General features: G+C 38.2%; 1 protein-coding gene across 2 annotated transcripts in view; it reads left to right on the top strand.

The window, feature by feature from the left end:
• The first annotated feature begins 1,770 nt into the window (after nucleotides 1-1,770).
• The window catches only part of galnt7 (UDP-N-acetyl-alpha-D-galactosamine: polypeptide N-acetylgalactosaminyltransferase 7), a 37,876-nt gene continuing 23,425 nt past the window's right edge, over nucleotides 1,771-16,221 (top strand). For both annotated transcript variants that reach the window (XM_028444709.1, XM_028444699.1), the window contains exons 1-4: nucleotides 1,771-2,070; nucleotides 4,171-4,282; nucleotides 9,300-9,612; nucleotides 15,062-15,228. In XM_028444709.1, the coding sequence (XP_028300510.1) occupies nucleotides 1,948-2,070; nucleotides 4,171-4,282; nucleotides 9,300-9,612; nucleotides 15,062-15,228 (715 nt within the window). In that variant the 5' untranslated portion in view covers nucleotides 1,771-1,947. The remainder of the gene's footprint in view (nucleotides 2,071-4,170; nucleotides 4,283-9,299; nucleotides 9,613-15,061; nucleotides 15,229-16,221) is intronic.

Raw genomic sequence — 16,221 nt, 5'->3', positions numbered from 1 at the left:
AAATACCCCTAGTGGTTGTATCTGTTATTTTGGAGTAATTTGGTCATTTCAAAATGTTTATTTTAATTTTATTTCACTTCTGGAGGGCCCCGAAATGAAACCTATTCAGCTTTTGACCTCAGGGTGTGAGGGGGCGCTAGCGCACCATCTGTTGAGAAACGACTTCCGGCATCCATTTTGAAGGCGAAACAGATGAACTGTGAATCAACTGCTATTCATCCACGTTCCAAATTCCCAGAGTGTGCATCTGTTATTTTGGAGTCATTTGGTGAAGCAAAACGGTCAAAACATTAATTTTATAATTACGGCTCCCTCGGTAAGAGCGCAGTATTGAGTGCGCTACTTCCGGTAGTGTTCATATATTATTCTATGTGCTAAGAAAGGATGCTAGCAGCTACAATGTAAACACACGCACGCACGCGTGCGCACACACACACGGCTGATGCGGAGCACACAGAGCTGTTTAGAGAGAGTTGCGACTTTGGTGTTGCAAAATGTTTATTTTTCGTGGTACTTCCGTGTCTCTCTTTAACAACCTGCAACGGATTATGTGCAAGAAGTGCGCGTGATGGATAACGCACGGATGAGGTGGCTGACACACACTCACACACACACACACACACTCACACAGTATTTATAATAAAAAATATACTTAATGAGTAAAATAAAACTAAAAACGAAACTTTTTATACAAAAAGTACACAAAATGACAACAGAAATGCATACAAATATACAAAAAGGATCCAAAAACACACAAAATGACTCCAAAATACATACATTACAGAAAAATACACCAAACAACAACAAACATATGAAAATGACTCAAAATACACAAAACTAAATATGTATAGAAAAATACACAAAATAACAGCAGAAATGCACAAAAATATTCCAGAATCACACTGCAATGGCAACAAAAAATAAATAATTATACAAAAAATACACATAATGACTCCAAAAACATACATTACAGAAAAATTAATTAAACAAAAAATATATAAAAATGAGTAACAAAAACAATAATTAGACAAAAAAAATGCCCAAAAACACAACAGAAAGATACAAAAATACACAATTAAACCCCTTATGCTCCCACATGAATGCATACTTTCGACGGGCACTGTACTAGTCTAATTAAACATGGTCTTTTGTTGCCATCTAAATATCTGTGCTTTTGTTTCAGGGGGTCCTGCTGACTGCTCTCTCTGCTTATGCCTCTCCATTTAGCTCATGGAAAAGCAAATGGGAGCTTCGTTCGCTTTGGGCTTTCCACACAGCTGCTGGAATGGCAGAGAGGTCCCAGAACAGAGCCTTATTACCCCCAATTCTAAAATCTAAAATGATCCTGACTGAAATGGTAAATATGGTCGAATTGGCAAAAATAATCATGAAATATGGTGAAAAGAGGTTAAACAATAATGGGTCAACATATGTGACATTAGGTGTAAAAGTGTTAGAAAGAGTTTATAAGTGCTGAACATGACTGGAAAGTAGAAAAAATGTGTAGAAAAGTCATTGAAATGGGAGGTGTTCAACCACCTTCAGTGGGGGTCTGGGACCTTTATTTTGGGGGTCACGACCTGAAAAGGTTGAGAACCAGTCTTTTAATACACTAGTCATTAAAACACTGGTTGGTGACGTGGCAGGATGTCAGTTAATGATGAGGGTAGTGTGTGTGTGTGTGTGCTCAGTCACACCCAGCGACACACACACACACACACACACACACACACACACACACAAGGGAGTGTGTAAGCTCAGCGGGGGGAGGAGCCCGGAAGTATGACGTCATCACCACCCGACCACAGACTGCTGCCGGATAGCAGAGAGAGAACCAGGTTTAGAACCACTGCTGCTCACAGCCACCATCACCTCCGGACTCTGTAGCTAGCTGTTAGCCTAGCCTAGCTTAGCCTGTCCGTTGGCAGCTGTGGCAGATCCTCCGACATGAGAGTGAAGGTGGGCCTGGTTCTGCGCAGTGCTCTGGTCATAGGAACCTTCCTGGCTCTGGTGCTTCTCTGGTCCTCTCTGTCGCCCAAAGCCAACGATGAGAAGCCGTTTGGAAAGGCGGTAAGAGCCGGTCCTTATTAACACATCATACACACATGTGGTGGTGCGTGTGACGCTGCTAAATTGTCTGTATTTACGTTACTTTTGTAACTTTAGGAGCTCCTGGAGCTCACAGGATGACACCTCCTCCCATTCAGGATGCACATCCGCATACGTCACCACCGTCCAGTCACGTGTTGTCATAGTTCAAGTTAACACGTGACTGTTTGTTTTCCTATTTCACCCCATGAGACGAGCTTTGTCAAAGGCCTGCTCTGAAGGTGTGCTGTGGTGTCTGACTGTGAAGATGTGCTGTGGTATCTGACTCTAAATGTGTGCTGTGGTATCTGAGACTGAAGGTGCCCTGTGGTGTCTGGGATCAGGATCTGAAGGTTGATCCTCTGGATCAGAGCAAAATGAAAATCTTTAAATCACAAACTAGATGTAATTTAAACAAGAAAATGCATAATGAGATAAGATAGTAGGGCTGGACATTGGCTTGAATCTGATGATACGATTCATGGTTTGCAAATAATGATACGATATATCCCGATGCTCAGTAAGCTATACATTGCAATATCAATAATTTCAAATGTCACCCTAACAAGTACAAAATGGTGTAAAATACAATTATTATTTTTTTTACATTTAACAAGTGAATGGTAACTGTAATTCAAATATCAATATAAAAACAAGTGCAATGTTTATCAGTGTCAATCTACATTTTTCAAAAGAAGTTAAACCTTTTCTTCTACAACAGATTCTGATTCTGTTCAGTTCTTAAATTATTTTAATAAAAACTAACCACACCATCTATCAAAATGTCCTGTATGTTTTATGAAAATAAAGTCATTGAGGAGGAGGTAGTTTAACAAGGTCTGATGGTGCGTTCACTGACACCTAGTCTACATCTGAATATTCCCTCCTATCTCCTTTCCTATCCACTTTTCCTTAACCCTTTGGATGACGTCACAGGGTAAAGGAAAGGTGTTAGGAAAAGGTGATCACGTTTGTTTTGACAATTAGACACACTTCCACTAGGTGATGTAATAAATCAGATGGAAGGTGAAGGTTAGTGACTTATGTCGTGGTGAAAAAACCACATTTCCTAAAATAAACTAAAAACTCAATTCTAACACTTTCCACTGATATGTCATAAATCACAGGTTTAAATATAAATCAAAGGAAAAGAGGCTACCATGGCTACGAGGAACTAAAGGTAAACTAAAGAACGTCACAGTGAGAATGGTTGATCACACTCACCTTCTACACACTAATATGAATTATGATATATGGGTTTTACATTATTTATTTTAAGTTATTGCATTAGTAACGTACATGATCTACGTTACCTATCGTGAGTTTCTGTGAGCGCTCGTGTGTGTGTGTCCCTTTAAATGTTGTTGCCGCAAGGACTAGGAGGTAGGAGGGAACAGTGGATAGGAAAGGAGGTAGGAGGGAACAGTGGATAGGAAAGGAGGTAGGAGGGAACAGTGGATTGGAAAGGAGGTAGGAGGGAACAGTGGATAGGAAAGGGAACATTCGGACGCAGCCCTAGTGACCAGGAGTTTACTTGTTATATGTCAGCAACATTAAATGTTTTTATTATTTATTTATTAGAAAACATGATAAAATAATAGACTTGGAAATATTTTGTATCGATACGATAATTGCGTGGTGAACTATCACGATATATCACTGAATGAGCAGCGAGCACTGCAATGCTAAACATGTAGCAGCTTAAGTATTTTTTGTGTATTTATGTTGTCATTTTGTACTTGCCATTTTCAGTAATTTTGCACATTTTTCTTTAGTCATTTACTTTGTGTATTTTTGTGGTTGTTGTGTTATTTGTTGTAATTTAGTGTATTACTGTTGCTATTTTATTAATTTTTCCTGTTGTTTTTGTAGTATTTTTTTTACTGTATTTACAGAAATCTTGTAATTTTTTGTATTCTCAAATGTATTTTTGATTTTGTTTTGTGTATTTTTCCTGTCATTTTTTACGTTTACTTTGGGGGTCACGTGAAATTAGTCTAAGGGCCGCAGGTGGCCCCTGGGCCAGCAGTTGCCCATGTCTGATTAATTGAAGGAGCGATGCTCACTGCGGCTCTGTCACAGGATGATGGTGCGTTACCAAAGGGGGGGCTCTCAGACCAGTTCAAGCCGGTGGTGCCCTGGCCCCATGTGGAGGGGGTGGAGGTGGACCTCAACTCTATCAGACTCAAACAAGGTGAGAGCTTTCCTCCTCTGTATGTGTGGGAACACTGGGCTATACGTTTGTAGATTATAAGACATTTAAGGTTCATATCATGCTATTTTTCACCATCATTTCCATTTGTTCTAAGAACCCCAAAAACAATAATATCTGAGGTTTATTTTCACAAACTCACCTGTTTTCCAGAGTTTTATCCTCTGAAAAGTCATTTTCTGACCAACTCTACACAAACAGGCTGATTTATATCCTACTTATGCATATTCATTTTTTTTTTTTAAATTTATTTATTGAGTTTATTTCCGACATGGTTACATTCACTTTTTTTTTTACATTTTTTTTTTTTTTTTTTTTTTTTTTTTGTACATGCCGAAAAAGGAGACGAGAGAAGCAGTTTGCTTATCTGGGTCCCGTCCCCTGTTTTACCATCGCAAATTTACATGGGTTTACATGTCTCTCTGGTCAAACATTCTTGAGTTGTTCTGAACAGTCCTTTTTTGTGTATTCTCATCTGTAGTCAGTGTTGTCTTGTTTTTATTCCTCCTCCTCTCTATCGTTGTTCGTGTTGGCCTTGTTCCCTGCCAGACGTTGTTAGCATTCCTCCAGTTCAAGAATAGTTCCTCTTTCGAAGGTGTTTGGAAGGTTTTTCCCTTTTCATCCATAATGTCACCACTCGGGAATGTCTCTTTTGGACACACAAGTTTTCAGCTTGTTTTGTCTCTACGGCAAGGTTAATCCAGCTGTTGTTAGTTCTATTGGCAGTGTTGTATTTTCCACTGTTAGATTTAACTTGTATAAACACATTATTATATCTTAGTTCATAAGCAAGATAGTAATTTCATTGTATTATATCTTAGTTCATAAGCAAGGTAGTAATTTCATTGTATTATATCTTAGTTCATAAGCAAGGTAGTAATTTCATTGTACAGGAAAACGTGTTTCTAACTGCACATATGACAATAAACACTTTGAATTTAAATTTAATGTAATCCTTAATCACCCCACCACCTAGCAATTGAAATGAATAAATGACAGACCTTTTTTACTCTTGGTTTCCACATTTAATTCAATCTCCGTAAAAAAAATCACAGTCTGAGTTTTGTTTCCAGTGTTTATATTGATCTGGGTCCATATCCATGATTACCATCAGTAATGTTAAATGGTAAATTGTAAATGGACTTGATTTTATATAGCGCTTTATCACCACACTGAAGTAGTCTCAAAGCGCTTTACATATCAGCTCATTCACCCAATCACTCTCACATTCACACACCAGTGGGACAGGACTGCCATGCAAGGCGCTAGTCGACCACTGGGAGCAACTTAGGGTTCAGTGTCTTGCCCAAGAACACTTCGACACATAATCAGGTACTGGGATCGAACCCCCAACCTCTCGATCAGAAGACGACCCACTACCACCTGAGCCACGGTCGTTGTTGTTTAGCTGGATCCTTCGTATTTTCCCAAGTCTTCCATCGGTTTGATGAGGATTGGTTTTCCGTTCTCTTCTCCCAGGGGTGTGATGTAAATCCTGCAGTTTCTTGTCCACGTCCTCACAATTTTTCCTCCTTTTTTTATTTGGCGTGCCTTCCATGCAATGCTTGCATTTTCTTTCGTCAGGTTTTCATTGATGTACACCTTCGTTCCCATCAGTTTATTTCCTTGCTTCAGTAGTTCTCCTTTGAATTTCATATTCGTGAAGGTTATTTTTACAGCTCTGTTATCATTTTTCTTTGGCAGGAGTTGATGTTGTCAGGGTTCAGGACAATGTCCTTCGACTCCAGGTAGTCAATGACCTGTTGTTCAATCGATTTTGTTTCTTCGTCACTCGCGTAACTCCTGGGTTTTATCTTTAGGCCTGTGATGATGACATCTTTCTCTCTTTCCTTTTGTTCCAGCTGTTGAACCCTGGCGTTCAACAATTTTATCTCTTCAGCATTTCTTTCATTCTTTTCTTTCAGTACCTTTGCTTCGCTTTGTAGATTTTTCAGTGAGTTTTCCAGCGTCTTTTCCAACGACTTTATCTCGGCAGATAGGTTTCGTAGACCCTCGCGTATCATCTCCTTGACCTCTTCCAAACCCGAATTGGGTTCTGAAGGGCCTCCCTGCGGTTTTTTCACCATTTTCCTTCAGTCTTGGGCCCAATTTTTTTGTAGATCTACAGAGGAGTTGACGTCTTATGATGAGTGGGCGTGTCTATAGACGGGACACTGACTTCCTCCTCCCCGCACGGTGACGTAGGGTCAGAGGACGGCCCACCTTCCTCCCACCCACTCTGTAGCTGAGCTCATGCTGCTTTATAAACATGAGACAGAGTGTGGGGGCGGGGCCTTCACTACCAGTGAAGGCCCCGCCCCCACACTCTGTCTCATGTTTATAAAGACTGTAGACAATACATACATAGCACTGTGTGAAGGACTGACATGATCACCTTTGTGGGCGTGTCTGTCTACATGTCATTCACGGCTAAGAGCTTCCTGGAGGCGTGGCTTCTCCAGCTCAGTGCTGCGTCAAATTTGTCATCAAAGTGAGAACGTGTCATGAAATTGTAGCAATGTGTTTGTGTTCACTCTGTAGTAAGAAAGGAGTAAATCACCCTCTGACTAATGATTGATGGAATCAATGAAAACAGTTTGATCATGTTTATGAAGTCATAATAACACTTTATCATGTTTAAAGCACAGAAAAGTTAATTTAGTGTAACATGGGCCTTTATGATTATTAACCATCATTTGTCAACGAAACTACATGCCGGTATTCTGTATGAACCCGTATACTGCCCAGCCTTATCTGGATCAAAGTCTAACCCCCAATTTCCACTGGATGCGTCTCCGCTGCGGAACGTCACCGCCGCTTCACCAGAGCTGATAGGTTTCCATTTTAGTCTATGTGATAATCTCCACCAGGTCCGCTGCGGTGTGTGTCTGCTCCTTCACAGATGTGACAGTCCGGTACCCTCCACCAGATATACACAGGACTTCTATTTCTAGCGGACACCGGAGCACGACGCATCAATCAGCACAGAGCAAACGAAGCTAAACAGGAAATAAAACACGTACTCCACAATAAAATATCGGGTTACTTTTCAAAATAAAACACTTAAGATTATATTTCAAGTAAATACATCACCAAAACGTCATAATGTGTAAAAACAAATTCACATTCACTCTATTGTTTCCTCTCATACTGTAACTACACTGTAAACTGCAGCAACTTTGATTTAGTTCATGTTTGACTGGTGCAGTTTTATCTCTTCTCTGTTGATAAAAAATGTGTCCATGACAAATCCAGAGTCCAACCTTCTTGTTCTCCTTCGTTAGGAACACTGACCTGTTTATCTGTTTATTGTTGCGTTTATAACACAGACATTTAACTGCATTCTCGCGCGATTATATAAATATCATGAGAACTGATCTGTCTCTTGACTTCACAGTCGTTCAAACAGAGAGCACCGCGGCGCACTCCAAACGCAACCGGTGTGAATTACCGGACGGCAGACAGCGGTGAAATACCAGATCGGTGCCGTGGCGCAGCGGAGACGTATCCAGTGGAAACCCCGGGTAAACAGCAACAATTAGTTTGACACCGTCAGTGAACTCAAAAAAAGTGTTGGTTTTTGTTATTTGTTTTTTAACCTCAAATGATTGAAGAAAATTACAGAAATTGATTTAAACTAGTGCTGGGACTTTATCGCATTAATTGTGATTAATTGCTTACAGAAAAATAACACACAAAATAAAAATACTGCAGTTAATGTTTTTTTTTTCACTCCAAACAGCGTGGAACCTTTCTCATTTCACGAGTTCCTGGTATACCATAATACTGATGCACAGACTACAACACAAGAAACAGGAGAACCAGAAGAGAAGTTGTTAATTTTAGTTTTAAAAACACTCGATAGAATACCCAGTTATAAGCCCAGTTGTGTGAAAACTGTTAGAGAAAGAGTTTGTGGATCAGTGGAGCTCTGCTAGCCTCAGCTAGCACCTTTACGCTAACATGTAGCAGCTAGCACCTCAATGCTAACCATGTAGCAGCTAGCACCTCAATGCTAAAATGTAACAGCTAGTACCTTAATGTTAAAATGTAGCAGCTAGCACCTCAATGCTAACCATGTAGCAGCTAACACCTCAATGTTAACATGTAGTGCTCCGATTTTATGTTTGTGCGTTCACATTTAAAATGTAACCTGTATCAGACGCTGGTGTTAATGGTTTGCAGCTCCAATCTGACCCACAAGCACCTTCACGTTGCTGGAGAATGAATGATCAGGTACCAGAGGAGGACGAGGAGAAAGAAAAAGACAGACAAATAATGTTTTGGCTTTTGTGGTGCCGCTTTGCTTTTAAACACTGACCATTTTCGATATGAACCTTTGACCAGGTACCACAGACTTTATGTATTTTTTTATCAGAGCCCGATCTGAAACCAACAGTTAAGACCTATTATTTTTCCTCATGCAAATGACATATTTACATTTGTTTTAGTGGTAAGCATAGCTTTTTTGCTTTTATTACAGACAACTGGTAATGTCAACAGAACAGATGAGCGCACCGGGAAACAAGCGCACTTCTTCACACACAGGCGAGCAGGGTGGCCAAGAGACAGTGGATCTTTTTACATAATAATAATAATAATCCATGTTCTTGTGCAGAAAAAGAAGTGATTCAACAGTGGATGCTTCATGCCTGTCCCTCTCTGTTTTTTATGTTTCTGTATGTCCAGCACGTGCTGAAAAATTGAAGATGACTTTGACACACTGAGGTCACATTGAAAATAATCTGATCTGTATCTGATTCAGGACCACATATGAAAGTGGTCTTAATCTGATTTGAAAAAAATCACATATGGGTCAGTTTTAAGTGTTCACACTGCTTTTAAAAAATCTGATCTGGTCACTGAACCCCCAAAAATGGGATTTGTGCCACATTTGCCTACAGTGTGATCACAGCCTTAGTGTTCCATGTGTGATTGTTACAATATCAGTGTTGATCAGATATTAAAATATGAAATGATCTGTGTGTGTGTGGGCCAGGAGGGGACCGTCCTAACCAACCTCAGGACCCCAACCAACAGCAGGTGATCCAACAGCAGTACATAACGTTCAAACCTCAGACACACGACTACAACAGCCCTGTGTTGAAGAAAGGAATGCTGGGAAACTTTGAGCCTAAAGAACCTGAACCTCCAGGGATTCCTGGGGGTCCTGGAGAGGAGGGCAAGCCGTTTGTTCTTGGACCAGAGTACAAAGACGCTGTGCAGGCCTCCATCAAAGAGTTTGGCTTCAACATGGTGGCCAGTGATATGATCTCACTGGACCGAACCATCAACGACATCCGCCATGAAGAGTGAGTTTATATCTATATTTATATCTATAGTAGTAGTAATAGTAGGAGTCATAGTAATAGTAGTAATAGTAGTTCCAGGAGGAATGTGTTAAAGTTTGAGATGACGATTTTCAAGATTTGTTCAATTTCCTATTAACATAAAATGGAGAGAATCTCGATAAAAAATAAACTATGCGTCTCATTGACTTTTTTGATGGAGAGGCCAAAACAGAAGTTTGTGAAAAATTTCAAACATTTCTGATTTTTTTTCCCCCCATATTAAATTCTCTTCACTCTGTAGGGGGCGCTAACGCACCAATTTCTGTATTTCCACAATGAGCTGGTTTAGGGCCGAGAGTCTAACAACTGATTTACATTTGATGCAAATCAAAGTTTGTATGTGCTAATTGGAGCATTTTCAAAAAAATTACATTTTTAAATGCAAGTTATAAAAAATCCATAAATAATTTTTAATGTCCCACTTCTCTAGATGATCTCCAGTGATTTTAAACCCGTCAGTGAAACGTTCTACGAGAAATTTGTTCAAATACGTGAGCAAAAATAGCAATTTTACAATTTTCAATTCAAGATTCCTGTGTGTTTTTTGGCGTGGTCTTAATAATATTTTTTACTTGTCTTGTCATGGTCTACTTGGGGGTGCTGGTGAGTAAGATTTTTGCTTTTTTAAAATCAAAAATATCCAGAAATGACAGTAATTTACATAATGGTTCAGTGGGAGAAAAGTAGGTGAGTTAGTTCAGACACCAGGAAAGAAAGAAAGAATAATAATCCAATAGAGTACCATGAACTATACATTTTCAGAAAGCACGGGGGCATGCCTACGACATGACAAGGGTCCTTGGTCACTGACGGACATGTGGCTCTCGCATAGGCTCCGCCCCTTCACCAGCTCATGGCGCTCGGGCCTAAATATGGCCTAATTATCATTTTAATTCTAATTTTAAAAATGTGTTGCTCTCATAATCATTATTAAATTGTAATTGAGGTTATATAATTGACTTTGTAATTGTAATTGCAATGAACATTCTATAAAAATTATCAATTATAATTTACTGCTAAAGTGGTGAACCATGATACAGTTCTATGTACAGTTCTACACATTAAAATATGTTTCATATCAAGCTTTCACACGTTACCATTTAAAAATAATATATAAATCTAGGGGTATACTGCCGCAAAAAAGGCTCAGATGCCCACATCATTATTAATAATAAAACCTATATAATCATTGATTATGAATCCTAACAAGGTAACCAATAGATAGGAAATTAATTAGATGATAGATATTAGTTATGAGTGTATTTTACAGCTGATTTAGCACCTGTTAGCGTTAGAGATGCTAACAGAAAGCTAACACAAGAGGAAGGTTAACTTTTATGAGGTTATTTATTTCAGGCTCAGTAATTGTGATTAATTGTAATTGAACTTTAGTAATTAAGGATGTGATTGTAATTGATTTTTTTGAGGGGAAAAAAAAAATATTTTTCAATTGCAATTGGAAAAAATGCTTTTCACTGTAATTGAATGTGGATAATTGAAGATGTAATTGACCTTAACCCTAACCCCACTAGATCCCTCCACCTAACCCAAAAATGCCGACATAGCGCCAAAGGTGTCATAATTTACCTAATGACACCTTAATCATGCTAATGTTAGCATAATGTATCATACTTCAAATAAAGTGTTAACTGTCTGTATGTGTTTTTACAGTGTATAAAAACATCTGGATATTAAAACAGTGTTTATTATTCAACACTAAGATTAGGATCATTTAACTGAATATGAATAATGACTTCAATAACACTTGAAAAGTGCATTGTGGTGCATTCAAAGACTGTTGGGTGAAGTAGAATTCAGGTTGCAGCTGGTTCTGATCACATGATCCAGAGGAAACAGCAGCTGGATTAAAGCTAACTTTATTATATTATTAAGACTTAAACACTTTTCAGTGCAGCTCATGTTTTATTGCACGTTGTTGTGTTTTCTGCAAACAAAGGAGAAGTTAGTATGGTGAGTTACACCCTGGTGAGTAAGTAGACCAAGTGATGCAACACATTTAACTCCTCAGGGTGGATTCACTAAGATCTGAAATAAAGGCTGTTAAACCAGGTGCGTCCCTAAATCCTTTGGTGGCGTTGGTAGATCACCTGCTGTGGGTGAATTCACTAAGATTGTGACACTTAAAGGTACGCGAAACGATGTTGAGACCGCCATATCTAAATGAACGTTTTGCTCGTTCAACGTGGAGACGTGAGTGCACAGAAGCACTAAATGACATTTAAAGAAGTTAAAGTTAAATTAGAGACAGATGGACTTCTCTGTGTGCTGCACACACATTTAATAATGTAGAAAACTAAAAAAAACTAAGAAAAAAGTATGAATTTCTTATTTTAAAACAACAACTTTAAAACCTAATGATATTTTTTCTTCCTAATCTAATGTGGGTTCTCCGTCAGGTCAATCAGTGGATCAGCAGCATGTGAAGATGATCTACTGATCATCATCCAGCAGGTCTGACCCTCTCCACCACAGTGTCACCAGACTCCACACACGCCTCCTCGAGTGTCTGGCCTTTTGTCTCCCACACACACTTTTTATAACACAATACCCTGGATTGATAAAAAATTAGCAAACGCATGCAAAAAAAAAATACACTATATAAAAAATATCTTAAAGATAAAACATTGAAAACAGAACTACGATACAAAAAATACAGAAACAAAGTCAACACTCTCCTAAGAGAAAAGAAAAGAGAATATTATGAAAAACAATAAAAAGAGAATAAAAACAAAAACCAAAAACTTTGGGAAATTATAAATTCCATAACTATGCGTAAAAGCAAAGAAGAAGCCACAGATCACTTTATAATAAACAACTTAAAGGAATACAATAAGAAAAAAATTGCAGAAGAACTTAATAATTTCTTCATAAATATTGGAATGGAGACTGGGAGAGGAATCTATCAACATCCAACACTTAAATAGAACCATTTTGACAGTGAGAATATAGAGAATGATAACTATTTAACACTTGAAGAAGTAACGGAAGCAGAGGTGAAAGCAATCATTACAAACTGTAATTCAAAAAAATCCAGAGACGTTAATAATCTAACTGAGTCTATTAAAAACTATAACAGCTGAAATAACACCACCGCTAACATATATCAGCAATCTCTCATTCAAAAATGGTATTTTCCCAGACCAAATGAAAATCACAAAAATCAGACCGATCCACAAGAGTGGAGACAAACGAGATTTCACCAACTATCGACCTATTTCAATATTACCGCAATTATCGAAAATTCTAGAAAAACTGTTCATGAAAAGGCTGGAGAAATTCATAGAAGAGAATAATATATTACACGAAGGCCAATATGGGTTCAGAAAAGGACGTTCAACAGCAATGGCTATAACTGATACCACGGAAAATATAAGAGATGCATTAGAAAACAATTTATTTGTATTCAGCATTTTTTTGGACCTTAAAAAAGCATTTGACACAATAAACCATGATATTCTGGAAGAAAAACTTCAAAACTACGGCATTAGGCACAACGCCTTAAACTGGATTAAAAGTTATATGAGAAATAGGAGACAATGTGTGGACTTTGAACAAAACATATCAATATGCCAAACCATACAATGTGGTGTACCACAGGGTTCAATTTTAGGGCCAAAACTGTTCATTCTATATATAAACGACATTTTCAAAGTCTCAAATTGCCTTAAACTAACGCTGTTTGCGGACGACACAACCATCCTATGTTCAGGTAAAGACATTAAAACTCTAATAGAAACGACGAATGAGGAACTATCAAAAATCCAAACATGGCTCAATGTAAATAAACTAGCCCTAAACGTCAGCAAAACAAAATTCATCAGCTTTGGAAATAAAAAGATAACAGAAAATATTAGACTGAAACTAGACATGGATATAATTGAACAAGTAAAAGAATATAGAGCACTAGGAGTGTGGATAGATGAGAAACTGACCTGGAAAAAACACATACAAGTAGTTAAAAACAAAGTTGCTAAAAGCAGCTTCATCCTATGGAAATTACAACAAATACTACAAACCACATCACTGAAGACAATCTATTCTTCCCTTATTGGGTCACATTTAAATTACTGCTCTGAAATCTGGGGAAACACCTACCAAACGTATCTTGAACCTTTATTTAAACTTAAAAAAAATGCAATTAGGATTTTATATAAGGCACCACACAACACACACACAAATGAACTATTTGAAAAGGCCAAATACCTAAAACTGCAAGAAATAATACACTACAACACACAAATTCTCACATATAGGGCCTCACTAAAAACACTCCCATATCAAATACAAAAATGTTTCACATACAAACACACTGCTTATGAACTAAGACATAATAATGTGTTTATACAAGAAAGGGTTAAATCTAACATTGGAAAATACAGCACTGTCAACAGAGCTATTACCAGCTGGAATAACCTTGATGCAGAGACAAAACAAGCTGCAAACTTGGCTAGATATAAAGAAAAAACTCGGAAGACATTTTTGCAAGAATACGAGATCAACACATCAATGAGAAAGAAGATGAACTTTTCTTTATAACTGGAGGAACACAAACAATGTCTGGGAATGAAATCTATGGGGAAGAAGGACGACACGAACAACGATGGAGAGGAAGAATAAAAAAAAAGAAGAAGACACTGACTACAGATGAGAATAAATCCTACACAAAAAAGGACAAAGAAAAAAAATGAAATTGTGTTCAGAACCAAAGAATGTTTGACCAGAGAGACAAGCTCTTATGTAAATTTTCTGTGTTCAAAATAGTTCAAAACTCGGATAAGCAACCTGCTTCTCTCGTCTCCTTTTTCGGCATGTACAAAAAAAAAAAAAAGAGAGAGAAAAAGAAAACTTCTGTGAATGCAACCATGTCGGAAATAAACTGAATAAATAAATACTAGAAATGTTCACTACAGCCTTTTCCATCTCCGCTGTGTTTTGTGTCAACATTTACTGCAGCTGATCTGTGTGTGTGTTTACACCCGAATGTGGGTCTTATTTTTTTCGCAAACAGTTCCAGGTTAGATGAATTGCATTGCGTCCCCTGCATTAATTTATTTGCATTTCCTCCTCCCATTGTTTTGCGCTCCTTGTGAGATCCGCCTACTTTACATATTCATCAAAGAAAAACACTCTAAAGGGATTATGGAAACATTGTGACGCGCTGACGACGTGCAGTCCTGATTCTCTGGGGTTTGTACGCCTTATTAGTGCGTGGAGTGACGTTTGCACACGTTTTAATAGCTCTACAACTTTAGTGAATCCGCCCCTCAGTCCACAAGCCACGTACGGTACTATCAGCCTGGAGAGTCATGGCTTGTCTTCACAAAGTCAACAGATGTTTAGTTATGGATTTATCAGTGTGAGGGTGAATGACTCCACCATGTTCCTCCAGGTGTAAAAACTGGCACTATGACGAGCGTCTGCTGACCTCCAGTGTGGTGATAGTGTTCCATAACGAGGGCTGGTCCACCCTGATGAGAACCGTCCACAGCGTCATCAAACGGACCCCCAGACGATACCTGGCTGAGGTCGTCATGATCGATGACTTTAGCAACAAAGGTCTGTCAGTGTCCATTCTTTTCATGACGTAGCGTGAGTCGGCTGTTTTAGAACGCTGGTACACAGTGATTTTACGTCACAGCACATTGCTCCTTCATCCTTTCCAACGTGAGGTTTGAGGTCTGACTGAGGTCCAACAGAGTATTTAGCAACCACTGCAGCCATTGGTACAGTTCTATAAAATCCTTTTGATAAAAATCAAACTCTGTGATTTCCACATTGTTTCTTTAGATAAGTTTATTTTATTTTATTTTTTTTAAGAAATATTTTATCCATTTTTTTCAGGAAATATTGTTTTTCAACTCCTGTGATGAAACAAAATAAATAATAATGATAAAAAAATGAAACCGTAATTACTGTAAACACAAATGTATGTGAAAATCAAAGTGTAAATTAAAACCAGCTCCAGTTTAAAGGTAGATCTAAACTGTAGTGGATTATTATTGTGGATTATTGTAATTATTTCTAATATGTCATATAAAGATGTATGAGGCAGCATTAATGTCACTCGGGGATCAATATTTACTGAATCTGATCATGTTGATTGATTACATTTTGATCACCTTCATTTATCCTGATGACATCATTCCAGACTGTAATGATTAGATCATCTACAGTCTCTGCCATTGATGCCATTGAAAGTACAGGACGGTACTAGTTAGTAACAGCACATATATACATCAATCAATCATTCAATCAATCAATCTTTTATTTGTATAGCGCCAAATCATAACCAATGGTATCTCAAGACACTTTACAGTAGAGCAGTCTTAAGGACGGACTCTTCATTTTATGGATACACACATATGCATATATACGTATATACACATACATATGTATCCCACACCCAACATGAATTCATCATGGCGGCAAGGAAAACCTTCTGTTAAGCAGCAGGAACCTTGTGTGGATCCCATTCCTATGATGAACAGCCATCCACGTTATGCTGTGTTGGGTGTGTGCAGAGGAGAGGGTGGAGACAGAGCCGCTGAG

This window comes from Gouania willdenowi, chromosome 1, assembly GCF_900634775.1.
Source record: "Gouania willdenowi chromosome 1, fGouWil2.1, whole genome shotgun sequence".
Lineage (NCBI taxonomy): Eukaryota > Metazoa > Chordata > Actinopteri > Blenniiformes > Gobiesocidae > Gouania > Gouania willdenowi.
The sequence above is the reverse complement of the archived record's forward strand: the minus strand, read 5'-3'. Positions and strand labels throughout refer to the sequence as shown.